Genomic DNA, 24,219 nt, shown 5'->3' with positions numbered 1-24,219 from the left:
TGCATTATTCTCATATTTTAAAAAATTTAAATTTGATTTATCTACTTTATACTTTGATTTGATGATGTTGTTGTTGCTTTGTAATATTTTCTGCGTCTTTTAAAATTGATATTTACTCATATTTTGCAAACTTTTAAGTTTATTTAAACTTTGATATGTTGTTGTTGCTTTGCGTTTTAGTTTTGCAATATTTTTTGTAACATTTGCCAACTTGTAAACTCAATTCCAAATTGCGTGCTGTTAGTACACATATTTTTCGTTAGTAAAATTTATTGTATATCTCGAACCCATGGGTTTCGTTTGGTTCGCCACAAAAAACAAATAGACGTCTTAAACACACTGTTAACATGTGTTTTTCCTCTTTGCTCACACAAACGTGAAAATTGGTCCCATTCGAATGGCTGAAGCCGACAGTGGCTGTGGTTTGACGTCCGAACCCGGTACACACAAGTCACGATAAAAACGGCCAACCAACCGAAGTCGTGAGAAACTGGTTATCTAACGAGAATGGCACTGAAAATTGTGCGCGTTTCAAGTTCGTTTCCTTTTGCGGTCCGAGCGTGGAAAACGGGGACACAGCGCAAGATGAAGAAAGTAAATTGTCGTCGGAGAAGTGGAACTGGTCGAGTTGTTGAAACGTTTGTTATGTTTGTTATGTTTGGTACAGAAAAGTGAGTCATTACAAGCATGGTAAATTGCGTCCGGCAAACACTATTTCACTCCAATTTTAGGTTTCTTTTTGCCTCCTTTTCAATCACAATTGGACGCTGAAAAATGAACTAATTCATTGAATTGGGAAATTTCACTTCCATCTCTTCGCCATCCCAAAACCCAACGGAGCGTGACTCAATCGCAATCAGCGTCGATCCAATGATCAGTTCCTTCGTTCGGGTATGCAGCATCACACCAAAGCCAGTATACATAGGGACACTTCCGGCGTGGAGTGGCCTCCCCTGCGTGCGTTGTTGGTGAACTATCGGTGGCTTTCCTCTCCGTGGTGGTGGTGAATCTATTTTGATCGATCCAAATGCATCCCGCGCGAGGCGTGATCTTCGCGTTGGCCAATTGGTTGTCGACATGACGAATCGTTTAAAATTATGCACTTCTCGTCGGTGCGTTGGTTCTCCCCTTTCTCTCTCTCTTCGTTTCTTTTGTCGCAACGCACGAGCGAAAGGCGCGACGATGGGGCGCGAAATTGAAGTAATTTCCCGACTCACTTGCAAACAAAGGCAGTACACAAAGAGTTTGTGTTTGTGCGAGGTAGCGCAAATGTGCGAAATGATTGGCGAAGCAAGGTTGCAGATCTGTTTCGATCTCCCCAGAGGCTTAGCCGGCTTAGAGAGAGAGAGACTTATGCCTACAAAGGCCTCATCGATTTTCCACCGAATCCGCCTCCAAATGGGGTTTGTTTTATCCCTTAACCCAAACGAAAATCCGTCCTGGGCCGGCGGCGAAACGGGGTTTTGTGAAGCTGCAAACGAGCACTAGTTCTCGTCCGCCCCGAATCGGTTAGTGTTTGATTTTATTCGCACAACGCGCGATCGCTAGGGGAAAACTCTCGTCGTGCGATCGCTTTGGTGTTTCGTTCGTGCTGCTGCCAGCTAGGAAAAAAGTATTGTGTAACGCGTTGCCGTGTTGTGTGGAAGTGTAGAATATTGTTCTCTGTTTTAGTTTCCTATTTTTCGTTCGTCCATCGGCTGCCAGAGTTTTCCACACGTGCTCCCATGGAACGATGGACGGTGGCGCCGGATCGTTTCATCTAAAGGAGAGGAAAACTCGCGCGGTAAACTGACGTGTGTGTGTTGGTGAAAATTGAAGCCAAGATGAAAACACAATAGAAGCCACGATAACGTCAAAGGAACTGGGGGTGGTGGAGGAGGAGAAAACAATCATGCTCACCACCCGCTTCAAGGCCACGCTAAACGTTGGAATCTTTCGGGAACGGTACATTCTTGGCAGTGCGTTATGCGTAAGTGTGGCTTGGACGAAGTAGTGGATGCTCGAAAATGGATCACCATCACTGGAACGGGCGGATTTCCTAACCCAAATGCATGCTGTCTGGTTTTGATTACGGTTTTTCCTTCGACGGTTTTTTTTTCCCTAAATCCTCTTCTCTCCTTCTCGGGATGATAATTGATTCTTGGCCTCGCGAGCTGATGCTCGTTCCCGATGTGAAGTGGGACCGTTTTCTTTTAACTGTTTATGTTGTGTTTCACACTCGTTGGTCGCTAATTGATCGGTCGGGGTTTGTTTCGGGTTTCCCTCGTCGGTTTGCAATCGACTCTCGTGAACGAGAAACTGTTGTTTCGATTTTCATTTGCCTGTTCAAACAGACTCTATTATTTATGAAGGTTTTCTCAAAGTAAGGGAACGATTTTGATCTTTCGATCTTTTGATAAAGCTAGTTCTCAATGTGTTACACGTGTTTTAGATTAAATTGAGATATACTCGGTACCAGTTGGAAGTTGTCCAAATTATCATCTAACGAATTGTAAACACGCTCAACTTTCGTAGCTCTGTTGCGATGCTTAAAAATTAATTTTATTCTTCTTTTTTCTATCCATCCGCTCAAGAAAGGATGAATATGGCTTTAAATATATCCGCCCCTGTGTTTGTCTGGGAGATTATTTTATCTGTCCGAAATTAATTTTCGATATCTGGAGCGGGCCTTGTCTTGCATTAGGCTAGCCTTTGGTTATCTGATGGGCTTTCGAAAATTTTGTCAAAAAAACAATGTTCATCTACATGTTGCAAGGCATGGATTTTGTTGGTGGATTAAGGTGGAACCGTGCTTACGCAAATTGCTGGATGCCGGGCGGGCGTCATAGGGTTTTATACTAACCCTCTGGAGTCTCTTTCTCTTCCTTTTTCCTGTCTCGACGGGTTTTCCACTTGGTGGTCCGTCATTTGTTAGGGACTGTAAATTATGCACAATGCACCGGGTGCAATGTCTGACCAAGAAACAAAGGGTTCGTTCAACTCTTGACCTGACCCAATGCGGTCGCCGGCACTTGCAATCGATTCACGACGACGCAGTCCCTCAGGTTGGGCAATTTGGCCTGGTTGGGGACCTTCTTCTTCTCGGTTGCATAACGCGACCTGTGTGTTCCGTTCGTGAATTATGTTTTTTGTTTTTTGGGTTATGTACCTACTCCTTCGAGGAGTCTAGGAGCCGCTTGTGTGATTGATGTCGCTATTAAAACATAACTGACCTGCGCCCAAGAATAAGCTGCTTTAAATAAAGTGTCTCAGAAAACACTTTGGCAGTGAACAGCATGTCAGTAGTTTTGGCAGCCAAAAGTGCGATCGGGGGGTTGAAAATGTGCCAACATCCACCGGGATTTGGGTTGTTTGTGGGTGTTCATCTACCTGCGAGGAAGAATAGAAAAATGAGAGTTACTTTAAAACGTGGTAATGAAAGACATGAACTTTAAATTTTCTGTTGCATAACAATGCACTTAATGCACAATGTAGACAAGGTGTTCCCTAGAGAGAGCATCTAACAATACACCTTTCATTGTATATGATTTGTTGTAAATGTAAAGGGATTTAAAGTTAATCCTTGTAAAGTTGTCTGTAGTGTTACTTTAAGCTTATCACTCGATCACCATTAAACATTATCGCATACATACCATTTGATGTTCGCCTCAGTTGATGGCAATTAACCGCGAAATAATCCTCCACAGCTGTGGGCCATTTTTTGCTCGACAACGGGAGGGAGTCGTTTAGGTGGCATCCGCCGCGTTCATGTTGAACGATATTTTTAATTTGCATGCTTCTAACTCGTTACACTCGAGCACGAGGAGGAGAAAGGAAGGGGATTGCGTCTGCTCGACGTCGCACTTGAAACCACCATGTTGGCCATCGTGTTTCGTGGTCCAATGTTATGTAAATCAAACATCAAACACACACACAGACGCATACGCTCTCTATTGCTTCGCTTTTGCTCTCTGCAAAATGCTGTTGGCGCGCTCGGAAAACGTACATAATTATGTCACCGAAGAAGTGGTGCCGCAAAAGGAAAGTTCGCGCGAGGGAAACTCATGTCCGCGTTTCCCACAACGTCTACGGAACGGTACGGGAAACTTTTGGCCGTAGTGTGTGACCTTTGGGCATGAAACCGTTTCAACAAGATTAGCTTGTGATGCTGTGACCTAAGAGAGAGGGAGTCGTCCGAAATCTGGATGATGGGAACGAAGTTGTTTTCTTTTTTCGTCTTTTGCCCCGTCGTGAGATAGAAGAAAAGACTCGGTGAAGGTTAATGAATCAAAAGGAAAACAAAAGTTATGAAAATGCTTCAAACGCGCAAAGGTCAAGCCCGCCGTAAAAAGGTTTCGGCTCGACGTCGGATTCCTCACCTTGACATTGCTGATGTCATCGGCGGGAGTGGCGGATACAGATGCGTGAATTTCGCATGCCTTGAAAAAAATCACGAGAGAAGGAGATTAACAAATTAAAGAAATCAAAAACACACCATCTTGACTCCGACATATATGCTCGCTATCAGTACCAATCCCATGATTATTAAATGTTCGCCTCCGTTTGTTCGTCCGCTTTCTTTGCAGGAACCGTACCAATCCAAGCTGGCTGCCTCACAATGTGGGGCCAGGATACCCCTGAGCCCCAACACTCAGGCGACAATCGAGAAGCATTTGCCGGGCCTGCCGAGCAAGCGGTTGCTCATGCAGCAGGCCTCCTCCCGGGCGGCAACCGAGAAACGAGACGTCGGATGCATAACTGGTAAGTTTACGAGTGACAAACCCCCCGTGGAACATTGTATTTTAATTTGAAAAGTTTCCTTTTAGTTGATTTATCTAAGCTCGTGCAAGGAGAGTGGTTCAGAAAAGTTCGCATTCTTCCCAAGCAAACGCTTTCAAAATGTACCCTCAAGGTGTATCTCATCTCGGAAAGTCATAAACTAAACACACGATGCCGCGCCGTCTATTGCACTGAAAGAGCCTCCGCAGCGATTCATCCGTTTGGTCAATGCCGACACGATTCCACCATCGCGCCCACACGAACAAGCCATTTTCCACCTCATTCAGAGTGGTGTTGCGGCACGCGAAAAGCGTTTGTATGAATGGGACTGTATGGATCCAAACGCCGCCGAAGAACTATTCAATGGCTTTCTGCTACAACGTTACGGCACAACGTACCGGACGGAAAGCCCAAAGCTGTTTTGATTTACCATATGGGGGGGAGTTTTCCCTTTTCCATGACGTGGGGCGAATAAATCGCAGAAATGTCCCTGTGTTTGTTCGCGGCCCTGGTGCTCGCTTTTTCGTCTTACGTGTTTTGAGGAAAACCTGAGTTAAAGAGCGGCATATCTGACGGAAGAAAACCTTCTGAAAATATCACCGCAAACATTTGGTTGAATGTAGACGGTTGTTGATAGATACGACACTCAATTTAGACGTCGTATCGCGCAATGATCAATCTAGGTGTATTTTTGTCTTTTGGAAAGCGAAATCGATTACCCTTGGCCACCGGGGAGAGAGTTGGCGGTTGGCGTAAACTCTTCTTTCCAATTAATTTCCCATGACGGACGAACATCCTTGATCACAACACTGTCCCGTGTATAGTGGGAAAATCTTGCTGAATTTGGTTATACCACGCGAAAGTATGGCTCTCTGCGCTGGCATAGGTAGTACGTACACAGAAACAGAATTCGATCGACCGAAGGAAAATGTTCAATTTCACCCAGCGTCATGCTCCAATTACGCGACTGCCAAGTGGCTGAGGTGTGAGAGGGTGGTCAAGAAGAGGTTTCATTGGCGTGTGTTGATTAATATTGCACGTTTGGCACGCAGGGAGAAGAGGAGAGAAGATTTCGATCCGATGGACAACATCGAGAGAAGGAAATTCCATGTAGTTCGCGTGGTTGGTTTGCATCGATTCGACATGACAGGAACTCGCGGAAATAACCATGATAGCAAGTTGCACTACAGGCTTAGTTTGTTAAATTGTAAAAGAATGACACCGAGAGTTACTGCGTGATTAAACTTTTCTAAAAATAATGATGAGCTTTTCTTCCCAATCCCAAATCACTCTTTGATAAGGCCATCGAGAACAAAAATGGCTATATAAAGTCTCTTTATCTGGAAGCAAATATTATAAAAGTCACGTGCTAACGGCATGAGCTGCTACGGGAATAGGAATATGCGGTCATAAGTGTTTCCTAGGAATGAGTTGCATTGTCATGCTTACATTCGTTTGACTCCACTTCAACTGCATGTCATCATAGGGAAAGATTTAAACATGTCTGGTTTGTAGCTTGTTGGCAAACGAAGTAACTTTAACGTTTCGTTGAAGAATGCCTGTCTTTTCTCTGGATGCCCGTCGGAAGCGGTCGGTGCCGGGGCACAGCGTTTTCTAAAAACAGCACCCGTCTGTCAATGTGTTTTCATCGGTCGGCTTCCCCATCCATGCATTGCTCGCGTTGTGGGAAGGTGTTGGAGCATCCCCGTCCGGCACCGGAAACACTCCAAATAGATCGAGTGCGCAAGAGGGCATGCACAAACGCCGCACCTACACGACGTCTGACAAGTGATTTTATGTTTCAGCATCCCCAAAATTTACGGACATATTACGCCAACACAGTCGAACTCATTCGCTTGCAACATAGCGTCATATAATGAATGGTACCATGGGATGGATGTTGTTCTAAGTGTCTTCTTCCACTGCTTTGTGTTTCGCAGAGTTATGCAGCGCCGAAGACTTACCCGAGGTGGAGATTTTCTCCCTGCTCGAGGAGCAAATCCCACGCTACAAGATCCGGGCGGACACCACCACCACGTTCGGTGGCTACGAAAACCAGGACTGGTTCGTGCAGTATCCAGCGTTACCGATCCCGACCGAAGGGCTCGGCCTGACGACGGAGCAAACCCGGGAAGCGCTGAACTATTTCCGTAAGTAGAATGTCCCATTTTGATTTAGAACATCTTCCGAAATTTCAATGCTCCGAAATTGTGGCAACAATTGGTTTAACACGACACAATCATCTTTGAAAACGAGTTTTTCATATTTTAAAAATTAAGGTAACTAACGGAGAACAAGATTCTTACATCGAAGATAACGTTATTCAAGATATTTAAAGGCTAAGGTAATAGTCATTCAAGATGTTTAAATACATTATTTCAAGGTGAATAGAACCAAAATGGGAGTTGTTCAAGGTTGCTATAAACATAGTACACCACACGGAGTTGAGGTATCTATATCGAAGGTGTTCCCCATTCAAGGTTAATACAACAATGTATTTCAAATTTTAAACAGTTATTGTGTCGAGCTTATAAAACGTTTTGTATATTTTTGAGCTCGTTTCATCTACGTAAATCACGTGGTTTTTGTGATGACCGACTCGGGCGATTTGCGACTTTTTTCGCTCCTCTATGGAATCGTCTTTGTAGTTCTCTCTTTTTTCCTTCGAGAAGAACAACTTTCATGTGATTTTGCACCGACGATGTACGTAAGCTATATACGCTGTCACACAAAAAAAATTGTTCTGTGACGTGTTTAAAAAAACAAACCACCTTCGTACGCTATTGAACACATCACTTGCACAGGTAAGTAGTAAGTACACAATATTGTTTATCTTATCGGTTTGAACTTCGGCTGGTAGACACAAAAAATGCTGCTGAAAGTAATGGAATGGAGATGCGAATTTGTTCCGATAACAACACGGGTCTTCCCTTATCATGCTCTGTCTTTTCTGTTCAAAGTTTGCATTTGTCAAGGCGTTCGCTAAAGGCGTTCGTTCTCAGATTGGTGTTTTGCATTTCAAAGCAGTGGAAGATAAGTTTTTATTAATTTAATCCTATCTTCCAGACTTCTTCATTATCATTAGTCATGGAAACGATGAGCTCACTGAAAGTTGTTTGCGACTTACTTCATACTCTACGCATTGCTTTTCCATTGCGTTTTCGGGATCAATTTTTTGGGTCACTGAACGATCGTAAAGTCGCATGCGTTCTGATGTAATGGATCTTGCCGAAAGCACATCTGCAATGCGTGCAATGACATTGTCCACTTCGTCTCAAACCTCGAGGGCTTCTCACACTGTGGGGACAAATTTAATATAGCAAAAGGTTGCACTGTCCGTCAAAGAATTGACCGATGCTGACACTAATGTGCCAACACTTCGCACGTTGTTACTCAAATCGATTAAGAGTCAGGCTCCGGCCACATCATTTACGCGGCCTTTACGAGCTTTGAACCATGTTTTCGGATATGATCCGTCGAAGTAGGTTCCAGTGTACCAACCTATTTTTTTTACCATGATAGAAATTCACCCGCGAAACACCATAACGAAAGAGTGGATTATATTTTTTGGGGAGGCAGTGGAAAAATGCCGCTTACAAAGTTAACCTGCGTGCGTGGGAAATGGCTGCGCTATCGTTCGGAAAAGGGTGCACCTATTAATGGTGAAGAAATTAACTCTCACCCTCCTTCGGGGACCTGAACCCGCCGCCGGTTACGTCAATCCGATTACCACTTAATGGTCATCATTAGGTGACCTTCAACTTGTCGTAACGTTTGGGATACAGTTCCATAAAACGGGGTGGTTTGGCGTGTGAGACAATGTACGGATTTTCCTCATCCCCAATCCCCCGGTGGTGGTGGTAATGTGAAGAAATGGACTGCACTCGATTAAAGTACCCTTGCGCACCGAAGAAAGTGCTTACGGTGGGTGCAATTCCTTCAATACTGCGTCAAATTCCACTGACCTACTGACTGTGGACTGGGAAAAACATTAATTCAATCTCACGCAGGGAGCCCGCCGAATCATTTAGTGTAATTTTCTGCGAGCTTAACTTTCATGGCCAGTTTTCCATTATTTTAATTTTTTTATTTTCTTGATCGTTTGCGCACACGACGTCCAGCTGAAGGTGGAAGCCTTCGGGTAGAAAATAAATGTGCATCATGGCGTGAACGAACCGCGCGGGGCATGGTGTATGTTTTTATGCGTGCACTTGCTTGTCCGTCCGTTTGTATTTATGCATTTTTTCACGATCGTTGGGTGTTGTTTTTGGTTTTTTGTTAGGATGCTTTGAGTTCCTGTTTTCTTGCTTTTCAAAAATGAAGCTGTTGTATAATTTTTCACCTGCTGGAGATACATTTGGTCAATGGTTTGCTGAACGTATGTTGATCGAAAACCTTGGATTGAATGATTAAATTAAATGTAACATGTAGGTATGGTTTAATTTTCCCTATAAAGCAGTCCATAAATTTATTGAAAGCTTGTTTCCATCAAAAGACAAAATAATGTACATTCCATAGTTGGGTTTGGGTTGCACACTTTAAGGTATTCCATTAACTGGACCATTTGTCATCGCTCTGCCCTCGATGAGGTTTTAGAACATTAAAGTGAAGCAGGGGGTAAAAGAGTCCGGCTCGAGTAGAACTAGGCTACATTGGAAATGAAAAGGGTAAACGACATTCATCAGTCATCAGTCTGCACTTTGACGCATTACGAGGCCAAGTGCGACCGATATGTTGGGCCATTTAGACCGATGGTGGTTTTGGAAAGGGGTTTCTCTCACTTTATGATTAATATGGGATGTTATACAACTGTTATTTTCTTGTATTTCCTCTACCTAATAGTCGAAAAGAACTTGAAAGCGATGGAACGCGGTATTCCAATCGATAGGCAAATTTCCTTCTCAACCGTCGATTGACAGTTTGGCAAAGTTTGTGTGCAAATTGTGTGTGCCCTATCTAGTTCGCGTTTCGCTTATGCTTTTCTATTCATTTGCCCGCCTCCGAATGTTGCCGAGCTGGAGCATTGGCTAATTTCGCGTGAAAGAAGGAAATTATTGCTTCTCGATGGTTTGGTAATGCGCGTTACTGGGTGCCTTACTGCGCGAGCCGTTTTTGAACGGCTCAACGACAGCTAATTGAAGGTAGCCAAGTGTGACCCCAAAGCAACGGAACAGTCCCACTCCGATGGAAGAAAGGATTTTGTTTTTTGGGCGAGTTAATTAGCACGTAAAAGCCCATTTTCCTGTTCTGTTTATTATGCACCTTATGCCGGAGCTAATCATTATGGAAACTGATTGGTAATAAATCGCTTTTCAATTATTTGTCCTTTAAGTAAGGAGTAGTAAAATTGGTTATAAATCAATTGAATAGCAAATAATACACCTGACAATAACAATATTATTTAAAACCATTAATAGAATCCAATAATTTTCATTTAAACCAGAACCAACACAAGGTTTTCGGCATATGTTGAAAACTGTTATTGTTTACGCCACCATTATTTCAATTATTGATTTTGAGACCATCAATGTGTCAAATAAATTAATGCAACTTAAAAATTCGTGCAAGCATCGTCACGATCGCCATTGACCGAGGCGTGAACGGGGAACGTCGTGCGTTTTAAAGCTAGTAATTATACAATTTCGTATGTTTTTTGTGTGTGTCTTCCCCAACATAACGGGACGTAATGAATGCTCTTGAGCAGTTTTGTGACCCGCGCTTGGATTTATGATTTCCAGTACGTGAAGATCCCGTCTCACCGTCGTCGGTGGAAAGAATTCATTATTTTTAAAAGCGATTGAGCAGCATTCGGGAGACGATGGGGGATCGTCATCAGTCGCCGAGTGGCATTAGAACCACTATATAATTTTTCCGCTCCTTTGATGAACCATCGGAGGGCCATCTTCTGGCCATTACAGACCACCGATGTAACGCATGCTTCCTGTCTGTCGTTGTCGTTCGCTCCGATTGGGCTAATGGAGCATTAACGAATGGGTCTTACTGGGTGGGCAATGGAGGATTTTTTTTTCGGTTCATTTAGAAACATAACCCTCCCGCTCGATGAAGATGTTGCAATTGGTTATTAGTCGCATTACTTCATTATATTTTCCAGATCGCCCTAACGGCAATTCGTATTATTAATAAAGTGTTTGCTTCAAGGAAGTTCAATGCTCTTTTGCTCTTCACAGGAAATGTCTTCATTAATGCTTGTGTCGTTCAAAGAAAAATAGATTTTCCGGTTCATTTCATTGGGATGTTGGGTTAGGTGACCGCAAACAAATGCGGCTCTTTGGTTATGAATTTATATTATTTTAATGAACAAAGTTCCCCACTAAGTGAATAATAATATCACACACTGGGCAACATAGTTGCAAGTGGAAAACGATTGATGGTTTTCCCTTTCGAAAGCACCCTACCAGCGATTAGCTCCCGATCGATAGAGCTGTTTTACAGATGATTAACTTTGTGCAATAAATTCGCGCAAAGATAGAGGAGCTAGGTGGCCACAACGGAACCAGCATGAAGTCGTGCTCGCAAAACCTAACGATGCTGAACATTTCAATCAGGGCCGTGCAAAGAAAAAAAAACACACAAAACAAAGCCTCGGTCTCGGTTTTGGCGAACCAATTCGCAACACGGGTTAGCTTCGATGCTGCACTGCTCGGTTACATTCCGAAACGGTTTGGGTGATCTTTGGGGCGCAGATCGGCACAAACCAAAACCCCCGGCCAGAAAACGAGATCGAAAATAGGTTTATGTACGGCATAATATCCCGTCATGGTACGTCAATTCTTTCCGGCGCAATCCTCGATCGCGTCGGGAAGGAATGCATTATGGAAGTTCCCATCGGGAACAAGGCGGTTGAGTGTCGTTAGTTCGTATGGTTTGACCGCTCCATTACGGTTCCCCCCTTGTTCCCGAACGTTGTGATGACTTAATTTGCTACCGCTCGTTGGTCGGTGAAAGATGTGGAAAATTAAACCCAAGCCATTTCATCGCAAGGTTCTACCCTACTTCCTAATACTGCGCAGTAATCTCTAATTTTTTGCGACAGGGATTAAAGCTGGAAAATGGTTTATTTTAGGGGTTTTTAGGTCAACTCTCAAAATGCGAGTAACGATGGATTATTTGATTGGATCCAAATGGACAACCGGTTTAAACGATGGTTTTTTTTAAATCTGTTTGAATGTATCTGTATCACCTCAAAATCAAAAGGAATCGCAATGTAAGATAAGAACAGGAAACTCGATCCCCCAACACGCCCCCAATACGTGACTAATTGCACACCTTCCAATAAAAAGAACAAGGAGAAAAGTTTGCAATTACGGTCCCGGTTGATTTTGCAAATCATACGATGCAAGTCGCCCAAGCTTTATCGGCGATAAGAGTTGCATTCTAGAAACATCATTATCTGCGATTCCTGTTCAGCCCACTTTTTTCTATTTCCCCTTGATGTTATCCCTTTCCGTTGGGGGAAATTTTTGCAAACTCTGATAAGGAAAATTACTTTCGCTATCAAAGGTACGGTGGGATTATTATTGTTTGCAAAAAAAAACGAGGTGAAGGTGGCTGCCAAACACAGGTTGTACTTTTCGTAGATAACGAAATTACCTAAGCGTGAATATAAATACAATTATATTGGTCGCGAGCTCACTTGTGTTGCTTCTTTTACCTGTCAAACCAAGCGTGAAGCATAAAATGGATGGACGATTGAGCATCAGGATTTAGAAGTGCCTTCGGTCAAGCGGTGTCAATTGTCAGAACGTTTGTAAGTGATGTAAGCGTTCGCTTGAAGGGTTTCCTTGGGTTCTGGGAACCAAAGCACTCGCTTCAATGAAACCTGCCCAGCCCCGGAATGAATGGGAAACTTTGTCTTCACAAGTAAATATTCAATGGGCTCCTCTTGAATACGTTTTCTTTTGGGGAAAATGTGGGGAAAGAAAACCTTCGTTTCATAAGCCAGCCTGCAGCTGCGCAACCGGTTGCGGATTGCTACTGCACTTCTTGGTCCTCGGGGTAAATGATTGATTGCAAATATTGTTTCGATGTAGGTCTCCTCTGATAAAGCCCACAATTGAAGGCATTTTTCTCCACCGCAATCTTGGTAAAGTGGAACATAAAAATGTGAAACAAAGATATTTGGTGATTGTGATTCCACACGTTGGAGAAGAAGAAAAAAGATAACCAACCCAACCCTTAATAAACACGTTGTTTTGTTTTGGATTTTTCGGGTCGGGTTGGTTGCTTTTATTTTTCCGCTGTTGCTTTTTTTCGATAGATAAATGCAGTGGAATGTTTTTTAAAAGGAAGCCCATTGAATCGTCGAACGCCCTCTTTCACAATGTTGTAACAAGGTCCATACCTCTCGTTTCCCGTATCGGTTGGGGCAGAATTGGATGTAATCTTTGACCAATTATGATTGTCGTCTTTGACAGTGTTTCAGGTACACACGGTGCTTCGCATTGTAAGAAGCTGCAATGTTTGTGGAGATATACCAAGATTTATGCTTCCGAGCAATCAGTCGGGGCTGTATTTATTTACAAACTATCAGACCTTTGTTGTATTGTTGTGCCGCCGTTTTGTATACCTTGTGTGAGAAGATTTGACCATGCTTTATCTGTATGTCTTTACATAAAGAATCAACATTTTTGTTAAAAATCTGTTCGTTATAGCTGATGAATAATGCTGTGTCGTTTTTCTTGATACTGTGTTGGTAAATTTCCTCTTTTGTTTTGTTAAAGCCTACCATTTGCTTATTCCTCCTTTATTTTTACCTTATTTGCAAAAGATGCGATCATCAACATGACGCACAACGTACACATTCTTCGACCACATATTAGTTTGCCTTTCTGCGATCGCGTACAAGGTTGAGAGTGAGGTGTCTTTGGGTGTTAACATCAGCACCTTCATCATAAGTTCCCCCGCCTCCGAAAGTCCTCACTTTCTTCGCGTCACTTGCTCCGAGATCGGTACGGTTGCGATCGTTGGTTTGTGCTATTCAACATTCGCAACACAACACGCAGTCGATGGTGGTTGGATCCACGAAAGAAACATCTTAAATATGGCCAAAAATCAACACGCTGTCGGAGGTCTTTTTTGGACGGTCTGCTGCCGGAGGTTGGTTTTGCGTTTCTTCGCCATTTTTCTTGCGTGGCCAACGGTCTGACTGACAGACAGCCAGTCAGCCGAGTTCAAGCGAGACCATCGAGCACGGGCTCTGGGAGATTTGTCTATTTTTGCATACTTTGCGCTTTTCGAACCACGCAGTGTGCGCGCAGTGGAGCGCGTTTCATGCAGGTGTGGAGATATTTGCTGCCAACCACGACCTTAAAATATGTTGACTTTGCGAAAAATCAATTACCGAGCTGCGGTCAAATGAAATTGGTAGTGGTACGTATGCTACCAACATATTTTGAAACCTTCTTGTGCAAACTTTGCACCTGTGGAATATCGAAGTGGAAGTGATCTACAAACTCCCGCAAGACTATAAGGGGAGCTGAAAACATAGGCGCAGATATCGGAGAGCATAATTGATTCTATCAGCTTGCACCCCGTGCGTGTGTGTTATGCTTCGGTACATGTTCTACTTCGTTGGGCTGCTGGCTCTGGTTTGCCAAGTGTTGCAAATAGCACCATCGAAGGGAGGATAGCGATCTGAGTATCGATTCCCTCTTCGCGTGTCTATTCCCCTTTCTGTCCGTTCAGACTGGTTTAACAGGGTATTTATGGGCAACACCACCAGAAGGCTAGTCCACCCTACGTCCATACTGCACTTGATTTTCCAGTTCTTTTTTTTGCTGCATGCGACAAATATTGCAGCACAAGCATTCTGGAATATGCCAGGCAGGAGGCGAATGGTTAAATGGTCTGGCGTACAGCACCGTTATGGACCACATTCTATGCTTTGTCTTTAGTGGCATTCATTAAAACTGGTCTGGAAAGCAAGTTCATTTAGTTAGGGAGCTTCATGGATCAATTTGTGGTTGTCCTATGCTCCAGGAGTGGTATTTTATCCGCATAGTGTTGCTACATTGTTCTAAGATCATGTTTCTCCTTGGGAGTTTTAAAAGATAAAGATCATCTGGTAACAATCTACTATCGATCTTGCCTTAGCTACCATATGTTTGTTAGGGTATACCTTACCCAAAAGTGAACGTGTATACGCCCCATTCCTGGTAGCTTAGGTTTTGTGCGGAACCATACCAACATGTGGCGTTTTAAGCTTTAGGATTTCTTCGGCGTGTTCTACATAGCTTAACAATTCCAATCCCTCCCATGAACTAAATAATCGAACTCCCTCCCTACCAAATGTGGATGTTAAACCATAATGGATCAAGCTAGAAGTGGTAAAGAAACGGTTTTGCCAACATCAATACCCGCTGCACATTACAATTTAATGCACTGAAGCGATGCGCTTTAGTGACCTGCCAGGAATGCTAGCATTTTGTTCACGTGCTCACGTGGGAGTGGAGGGGCTTGATCGTAGGATACCGGTTCTCGAGGGTTGTGTTTTCCTCTGAAGGGGTTCTGCCGATTCTGCTCCTCACGAAAAACGTAAGTTATGCTGCAAACAATGCATGTTTAATGAGGTATTGGAAGTTCTTCGGCAAAGAACGGCCGGGTGGTGGTTATTATTCTTCCCATCATCACCTGCAGGGCTTGATGAAGGAAAAGTACTTTTGCCACGACGACGGTTTGACTCAAAGATCGCGCTGAGTGTTTGTATGCATCCCGAGGGACCGAGAAAACCAATCGTCCGTACCTTGCGCCGGCAGCGATGAATCATATTTCGTCCGGTTGCAATGATTCGCTGCATGTTTATGAATCTTTCCTCTCAGTCGAGAAAGATTCCCCTCCCCCCTCCCCATTCCGTACGTGTTCGAATCTCCAAACGATCGCCAACCGGTTGTTTTTATACCGACCACTTCACGTTCTTCACCTCGAGTGACTAATGCCGGCCGGTAGAAGTTGAAGTCAATGCTGCTAGAAATGTAAAGAGGAGGGTTCCAAAGGGGTGACGGGTCGAGATGGGGGAAGTAATTTAAATGCTGAACACATCACCTCAACCTCACGAAGTTTGGATGGATGGAAGTGATGGAAGTGGAATTGTGTCCAGTCCACACTGTGTCACACGATTCACTCGCACGAGGAAACATTAAATCATAAATTCACCGTTTTCTACCTTTTACCACCGACGAAGTTGTGGTATGACGGTGTGACCCAACCGGTGGCCTTTTTGACGTTTTGTAGTGACAGATCGAGCACACCACAAGCCCGAGAATCAAAGTAACAACCCCCCAAGGGTTCTACCATCATTTCCCGGCGTGCGTGTTCTGATCGTTAGAAGAAAGTAATAATGGAAAAGTGACTGAGTAGCCGGTGGAAAGTCTTACTCATCAAAATCTGTTGTCGTCGGTGGAACGACATGTTACCAGCATGTTAATGGACCTATTATTAGCATCAAAGGAAAGGCCCGACGGACGCAATGATGCGAGTAAGGTGAGTCGTTACTGCAATTGCATAAGATGAAAAAGGATCTCGTAACGATGGAAAAGCACGAGTTATTACCCGAAATCGTGGGCAACATATAAAGTTTTCTCACTTTACTGATTTTATGATATGCTTCTTGGGAATGGGAAACCAACTTTGCCAACTTTCAGTGAAGAGACGCAAACATTTCGTTGGCAAGGGTTCAAACCAGAACTCCCTAACCTTAAACCACCACTGCAGTAAGTTTTTCCAACCGACAGTGGTCAGCAAAACGAAAACTTCGGTGCCAAAATCCTTCGCTGCACGCAATGCATTTGTTTTGTGAGTCGCTTTTTGACATTGGCACAGTTTTCCACTCCCAGTCGGAGGCTTGTTGGCTCGAGAGGAAAACGCAAAAATCCCTCCGGGGATTGTACCACACACCTAGAAAATGGGAGGAAAATGGGGTACGTGTTCAAGTGTCGCGTTACAAAAATAAATCCGTCTATGGTGTGTGCAGTATCGTCATTTTGTATTGGAGCATTCGTTTTTAGGAAATTGTTTTCTTTTATTTTTATTACTTACAAAATAAAATCCTATTTTACATTCTGTACAGGATCGACTGTTTAGATACTTTTTCGGGGCTTCATATCAAATTATATTCACAAAAAGCTGTACTCTAATGTTTATGTCTAGACACGATCGATTTCGTCGATGGTTAGCAACGAAGCTTAATCCAAACGATTACCACCATCACTAGGTGGCCACGACCGGTCAATCTAGCAGTGTATATGTAAACGTGCAGTATAAGCGATAAGGATCGTAAAACTGTGTTGGTCATGGAGTTTAACACCCTTTTTTCGTTGGAGCGAAGTTTATTCTCTTCGACAAAGTTTTCTGCGTAAAAATATCCCATTCGATAATCAGTATTGACTTGTAAACAGATTGATATATTTATCGCCAGCTCTCTGTTTGCCCTGAAAGTGACCAATAAGTCAATATCTTTTAACTTTTGATTTGTTGTGGAACACTTTGCTCAGCGAACCTGCACTCGATGAATAACTGTGCGGCCCCATCCGTTTGGTGACAGTCGAACACATGTTGGTTGCGAAGCAATGGAGCCGCCTACTTAAAAACCCCCAATACGCTCGTTCGGTGGAATGTCTGTCGAGTGGCAAGCAGTCACTTTCAGGCCATCGTAGCTGTTGTGGAGGGGAGGGGGGGGGGGGGGGGGGTGTCTGTTGGGGCCACGATTCTCACTGTCGAGTCAGCTGGTTCTGATAGTCGCCAGCTCTCAGACGCTCTTGGTTTTGTCTAACGTTCGTTCTCTTCCGTTTCTAACGTTGGTTGCTTCGATTCCAATCGTGGAATTGATAGCGATAGAGAGCTGTTAGAAGAGAAATAGAAGCGAGCATGGCGTTGTGTTTTCTCGCCTCCTTACAGCCGAGAAACGTGGTAATCCAACTCCTGGGGAGTTGTTATTTATCGTTTATATCGTTTCACGACCGTTTAACTGCCAGTCTCCCCATTGCTCCACAACTTTGCTATCACACACTCCTGCTGTTGTGGGGGCTGAACAGTGGAGAGAACAGCTGAAATGGAGAGCACGCGTTCGAAAGCGACAACAAATGGTAAAGTTGTGCCTGAGCAGCGTGAGGGAGAAAAAGAGCCACGTCGTTTTGCTCCACGATCGATGAGAGAGCGGCGCCGTTGGTTGGAATGCGTCGATCCGGCGGCCTTTTTGCTCGCAGTGCTTCTCGAGCTGTCAGTCGGTCCGGTTTTGAGGTTGAGGTTAGGATTTTCCGCTACCGTTTGCAGGACTTTGATCGTTCGTTCGCATGCACATTGTTGTTGTTGTTGTTGTGTTGTTGTTAATTTGTGCGTGGCCTCTCGTTGCATGTGTATTTCTGAGTGTTTGGTTTTGTGATGGTTTCCGGCTCTTTGTCCTTTGGTGAAGGACATTACCGGCAGCTTTAATTGTGTGGGTTTTTTTTTATTGAAACGTGGTGAATCCTGCTCGTCAATCACATCCGTTAAGGTTGTGTGTGTGTCCTGTTTGTGGTTTTTCAATCATTCAATTTTACCGTCGATGGGTCAGCGCCGGTGACGTCCGGCGAGTGAGTCAAACCCCAATCCGGCGTAAGGCAACCCGCTCCACACCATCCTTTGTCCGCGACCGCGGGTCCACGGCTGATCTGTCAAACCGCGTGTGCCTCACGTCTCTCGCCGTCATGTGATGCTACGTACGCGGTATTAATAGAAATTCTCTGCACACCATTTGTGTGTACGTGTGCTCCTTCCTTTGCTGCGCTGAACGGACGGACGCACTGTTGGTGTGCTTACATACGCGGTTTCGGAAAACGGGAAGAAAGCATTACGCGGATGTGTGTATCCCCAGCGACGAAATACAAATACCCGTGCACTTTAAAGTGTTCGATGTTAAACTTATTACAATAATGTTATAAAGTTTGTGTACATTTTGCGCTCGAAAATACGAAATTGGGAATATCCTTTTATTGTTATACAGTTGGAAAAATCAATCTATTTGAGTGAAAACAGTTCTAGGTGTCAGTAAAAAAAGGATTGTGTCATACCCTGCAGCGTACAGTCAGTGTGGTTGAAATTTCGACACAGTTTTTATGCCACCTCTGGATCTGTTTTGGTTCGCCGAGCCACAAAGTTCACGCGAAGTAAAAGTGCACGTTTAGAAGTAAAATTAGAATGTCGAATTGTTGAACCGGTGAAGTGAAGCGAAAAGCAAAGGAAAAAGAACAACCGATCGCTTTCGTCTCAAAAGAACCAGCTTTGCGTGAAAGTGAACTTAGCAGCGGGGGTAGCGAGTACAGATAGATCGAAGACGTCCGATTCTGTCTCCTTAGCAACAGCAGTATTTCACAGTCAACGTCTGGTTACGCGTGTATCAAACTTTTACCATTCCTACGGTTTGAAGATTTAACTAATTCCGGAAAAAAGTGGCAAAACACATACGAATACAAAATCAGCTGATCGCGGTATCCTGAGCAGCAGCAGCAGCAGCATCAACAAAATCACGTCGGTTAACGTCAAACTGAGAGAAAATGTTGGAGCATTGTGTTGTGACGACGACTCCATTATTTCAAGGACAACAAAGTGCGCTTGTCTTTTGTGTTCGTTGGAAAACAGCATCGTTGGACCACCAGTGTTGCCAGTTCGTCCCTAGTGTTGCACATTTCGAACGCACATGCGAAGGTGTTGTCCATTTTCAGTCGTAGAAAGCGATGACGGAGGAAGCTTAGCGTCATTGCGATAGTTGAATGTCGTTCGATGTAGTTTTTTCACTTTTCAATTTCATTACATTACGTTATTCCCTCTGAAATGGACCCACGTGGTGGCGACTATCGCTTGTTTTTCTTTTTCTTTTGCGTTGTCTCTCTTTACACCCGGGGCCTGGGGGAAAGTGGAGCTGCCGGGGGGTTTTGATGGAGGACAAAAATCCGATCCGAGAGAAATTTGGGGCCGGTAAGGCGGCGCGTTGTCGGATTCATCCAAGCGATGAGGGAGAAAAATCAACACGAGTCGCGCCAGATGCGTCTTAGTTGGTGCGTTTTTGAGATGGCCTTGGCATATGCGCGCCACATCATTCATGCAACCCCAATTTGCCATTGATTTCTTTTGGACGATGCAATTCCTGCAATGGGGGGTGTGGCTGGTCAAATAAAATGGATGCAGTTTGTTCGACGATGGCGAATGGCGGAAAGCGAAGGTGGGAAAGTGGTGTTGTGGGGGAGCAAAAGGAACACCAAAAGTGTGCTGGTACGCCGACGCAGCAGCACCTGAATTCATAGTAAAACATGCAACAACATAGCTACCACCACAACACGCCGGTTTCAATCCAACATTTTCCCTGTTCAATTTTCACCTGATACGCGCCAAAAAGCATTGGAGAAGAAGGAAAGCAAACGAACGTAGTAGCAAACGTCAAAAAGTTTCATTTTTTCACGATCGAATTGAGTCTCTGGTCGTCTGTGGAAGTGAAAACGCCACGTTTTCTTCAATCTTCAGACTTGCATCCGCCTACTCGCGTCCGATAAGATAAGACGCATGGTTTCTCACCTTCGACTGTGTGTGTGTATGTGGTGGTGTATCTGTTTTGTTGTAATCGCTACTGAAGATTACCCCGAAGGCCTAAGATGTAATGCCACCGGTTGAGATAATTGATACCTCGGTCATGTTTGGATCGTTTTCAAGCTCAAACGAACGAACTGATGACGCTCGTTTAACACCTCCACTGATGGTGATCACCTATCAATACCATGTTGATGATAAACACACACGGATATGGCGGACATATGAACATCAACCGCGGGGTCTTGTGACTGGATTTGATTCTCCTCTAAAGCTGTGTGTCGGGATATTAGAAGACGATCGTTTTATTTGATTCATTGCCTAACCAGAACTGCTGTCTGTATTGTGAATGATGTCATGTTTAAACAACGTTTGTTTTCTTTTCTAATAACACTTTGAACGTAGTTCTCTCAAGCTTCTTCTTGAGAGGCATTTTTTATCATTCTACAAACAATTGTTCTTTTTTGTGGATTTACGAGTATTTGAGTGTACCATCCTTTACTGCGTGTTGTTTGTTGTGAAGACAGTCATATATTGATCCTAAAATATGGCGGTGCAATTTGTCCCTTGTAATATCTTCAGGGTTCCTGTAGAAGTCATTTTTGTAATGCTCAAACATTTTCCCTCAATTTGTAACCGTCTCTTAAAAACAAATGTTGACCAATGCATCGACACCTGAAACAACACATTTTACAGATGTGAAACAACCCGAATGAAATGGGTTAAAGACGGGTTTCCGGTTACGGTATCTAGGCGTCCCGCGAAAGCACCACCGAACGACGCTTTTCCGCTTTTCTGCTCGCGGAAACGATGTCAATTACATGTTTGACAAATCCATTATCATAACCGCTAGCCATTGTCGCGTGTTTCATATTGGGCGAGGGGGTCATTAATTTTTCTTTTTTCTGCTCTTTTCTATTAAACGACCATCAGTTTCAGATGCTGTCCACCCCTTTCTATAACCCTTGGAGGGCGGAAATGGTCGGACGGCCATTAGGAAAGCAATCATCACTTTAACACTTGAACCTTTATTTAAGTTGCGATCGCTTAAAAGGTGCTTTTTTCTCAGGTAGCCTGAGGAAGCTCCGCGTGCTTTTGACAAATGTCAAACACTAACCATCACACACTTGTGGCTTGGTGTGAAACATTTTTCGTGGAGGAATAATTTGCACCCTCTCAAGACGGGCGGAAGAAAGTGTTAGTCGCACGTTTATGCGTTATAGCTTACTCTCGGCCCGTGGATGGAGTGTCATTAAAACTTTTAAAAGATGATGGCAGCTACCTGGCCTTTATATCTTCTTGTCCATCTCTCACGGTGATTTTCGGCTGGCCCGATGAAACATTAAACAGCTTGTAAAGCAAGTCGCCCGAGCATTCGTGACCTATAAATTGAAATAAACCGTCTGGATGGCGCTAACGAATGGTAAAGAGAAACCCGAGAAATCCATCAGCAAACGCCCTGAGGACAGATTTATAATCTCCTGCAATGTACCACGAATGGGGAATGTGCGGGCCATGTCGAGAATTGCCGACAGAACGCTAAAGGGAAACTTAAAGCCGGCGGAAGTGGGCCGTCGCGTCTGGCAGTTGTCTCGAACTTCCCGAGGGAGAATACCCGAGGGACTTCTTCAAACGGAAGACGTTGAGCATGTTTGCATTTTGGAGGTGCTAGAATTCCTAACGTTTCCTCTTTCACTCCTCTCTCGCCCAAGCGAGGTCGGTAGTTTGCCCGGTATGGCCTTTATTTCCTGTCAAACCTGGTGCCCTTCCGCGTTTCGTTGGGGTTTCGATTGAATGGCTTCGAATGGTGAACTTCCCGGGGCGTAGACAAACCACTCCAAGAATCGTTGCCCCGTAAGCAAACGATCCTCTTGACGCCGATCTTGACGATGCCCCTGACGTAATGGACTAACTTATTTCCCTGCTCGATTCCCATCCCGTGCAGTGCAAAGATGCAAGATGCGGTGAAGCGTTGGGGAGTTTTGTTTATCCTCGGATAATGTTTGCCCAGCCCAGTGTGTACGGCTCGGCATTTTCTCACATCGTTTAGAAAGACCTTAGAGTCTATTTTTAGACAAACTTTCGGGGTGCTGGAATCCGATACACAACATCCTCTCGAACGATTGCTGAACGATGGATCGGTTTTCTGTAAATTAGCTCTCGGATATTCCATGTTTTCGTAGATCATGGTTCAAGCAGCACTTTTGTGGGGTGTTAAAGTTCTAGAAAAATAGCAATAAATTGTATTCTGGGGTTTTTTTTAAATTTTTGTGAGACGAAGTATTAAATGATCGGCTTGTCATTTCAAAATACGTAACCGCTAATAATAACTATTTACTACCATATTTTATCCGGTTTATATCACAAGGAAATGTAACAGAACGATGAATAGATGTCATAAAGAGTTCCTCTCGAAAAAAAAGCGTTTTCCTTGGACCGTTCCGCTTAAGAGTTACGCTCCCAAGAATCCCCTAGACCATTTTCCAACCCAAATCGCTAATCATTTTACGGTTACACTGGCCACTGAAATGGGCCGTTCAATAAATTCCCCAACTAAATGGGGTCCATATTTTTTGTCGTGCGTGGGTGCTGCAACAAGTGGACACCACCAAATCCCACCCGAAACATAATGATAATCCCGTCCAATTGTGTGTACCGGCCATTGTCGCCGTAAATCACGACGCCATAGCTTTTGCTACCGGCTTGATTTCGATCAAATTTCCAACCGTAGGGACATGTTCGTAAGATTTAGTTAAGACGCACACCAGAAGCGCTTGTTAGGCTTGCCTTAATTCTAATCCGAATGGGGACAACCGACCATCACTTGCAGGAGTCAGCGCTGCAGTTGTTACAATAAACTATCGAAACGATCGTCGAAATGTGTCCGAGGCGGAGATGTTCCTCGACTCGGGGGTGGCATAAAAATACGTTCCCATGTCGCATCCTCTTTCCACACCGCATTGCTGCGCATGCACATGCAACTCGGTCACACCGGTCTCCCAAATGAAAACATTCACCCAAACGTCAGTTTGTGTCGCTCCAATTGGCTACGGATACTTGACACAGGGTCTTGGCGTAAACGTTCACTACAGAATGGGGCCGTTCGGAAACTTCTTCGCGCGCGAAAATTCAAACGCGAACACGCGTCGTCTGCACGCTGCACAATTTTTCCTTCACACCGAGGCGGCTTCTATCGCGTGCTTGCGCTTTCACAATAATTCACACACGTTTCATCGCCGTTTTGATGAAGGGTGGTGGGGGTGGGCCTGAGAGGAACACGGACGTTTAGCGCGCGTTAAGTGATCGCCGACCGTCTTGCGTATCGGTCCGAAAACGGTCCAGATTCGACGTTGGCTATTTAATCGCTCCCGAAATCGCCGTTCGCTGATAATGTGCCTTTTGTCTGATGCTAATTGGAATATCCCCGCCCCGACAAAGACGCTCGAGATAATCGGCAACGCGTATCGGGTTTCGTTACCGAAAAACCGACGTGTGCGATCGATGATCGTCGACTCATTTACATCCTCTTTCTCTCCGTTCCACCCTCGAATTGTACACGTCGGACAAAACCGCAACAGCTGACCAACTGGTGGGAGTGTTGCGTATTCAAAAACACCACTGGGCATCTTTTCTCCCGCCGCTGCTTCCGTCAGCGTAATTAAGTTGTCAGCAATTAATGCCTTAATTAGGAAAGACTTTCGGTGGATGACGATCGCTGCACACGGTAGCGCCTTCTCTAACTCGACCCAGATTCTTGACAGGCTGGTTTTTCGGTCTGCAATCGATTGCGCATAGCTCTCCGTTTGCAATCGATCGAACTTCTTTCGTTCCTTTTATTTATCACCCTCTTGAGGAACCCGAAGGGTTGTGTGTGTGGTTTGAAGGGCC

The 24,219-nt window shown here is 44.3% G+C and overlaps 1 protein-coding gene across 2 annotated transcripts in view; it reads left to right on the top strand.

Moving 5' to 3' along the window:
* The window catches only part of LOC131266769 (trafficking kinesin-binding protein milt), an 83,907-nt gene that overhangs the window by 9,170 nt on the left and 50,518 nt on the right, over nt 1-24,219 (top strand). For both annotated transcript variants that reach the window (XM_058269402.1, XM_058269400.1), the window contains 2 exons: nt 4,566-4,740; nt 6,699-6,908. In XM_058269402.1, coding sequence (XP_058125385.1) covers nt 4,683-4,740; nt 6,699-6,908 — 268 coding nt within the window. In that variant the 5' untranslated portion in view covers nt 4,566-4,682. The remainder of the gene's footprint in view (nt 1-4,565; nt 4,741-6,698; nt 6,909-24,219) is intronic.

Source organism: Anopheles coustani, chromosome 2 (genome assembly GCF_943734705.1).
Source record: "Anopheles coustani chromosome 2, idAnoCousDA_361_x.2, whole genome shotgun sequence".
NCBI lineage: Eukaryota > Metazoa > Arthropoda > Insecta > Diptera > Culicidae > Anopheles > Anopheles coustani.
The sequence above is the reverse complement of the archived record's forward strand: the minus strand, read 5'-3'. Positions and strand labels throughout refer to the sequence as shown.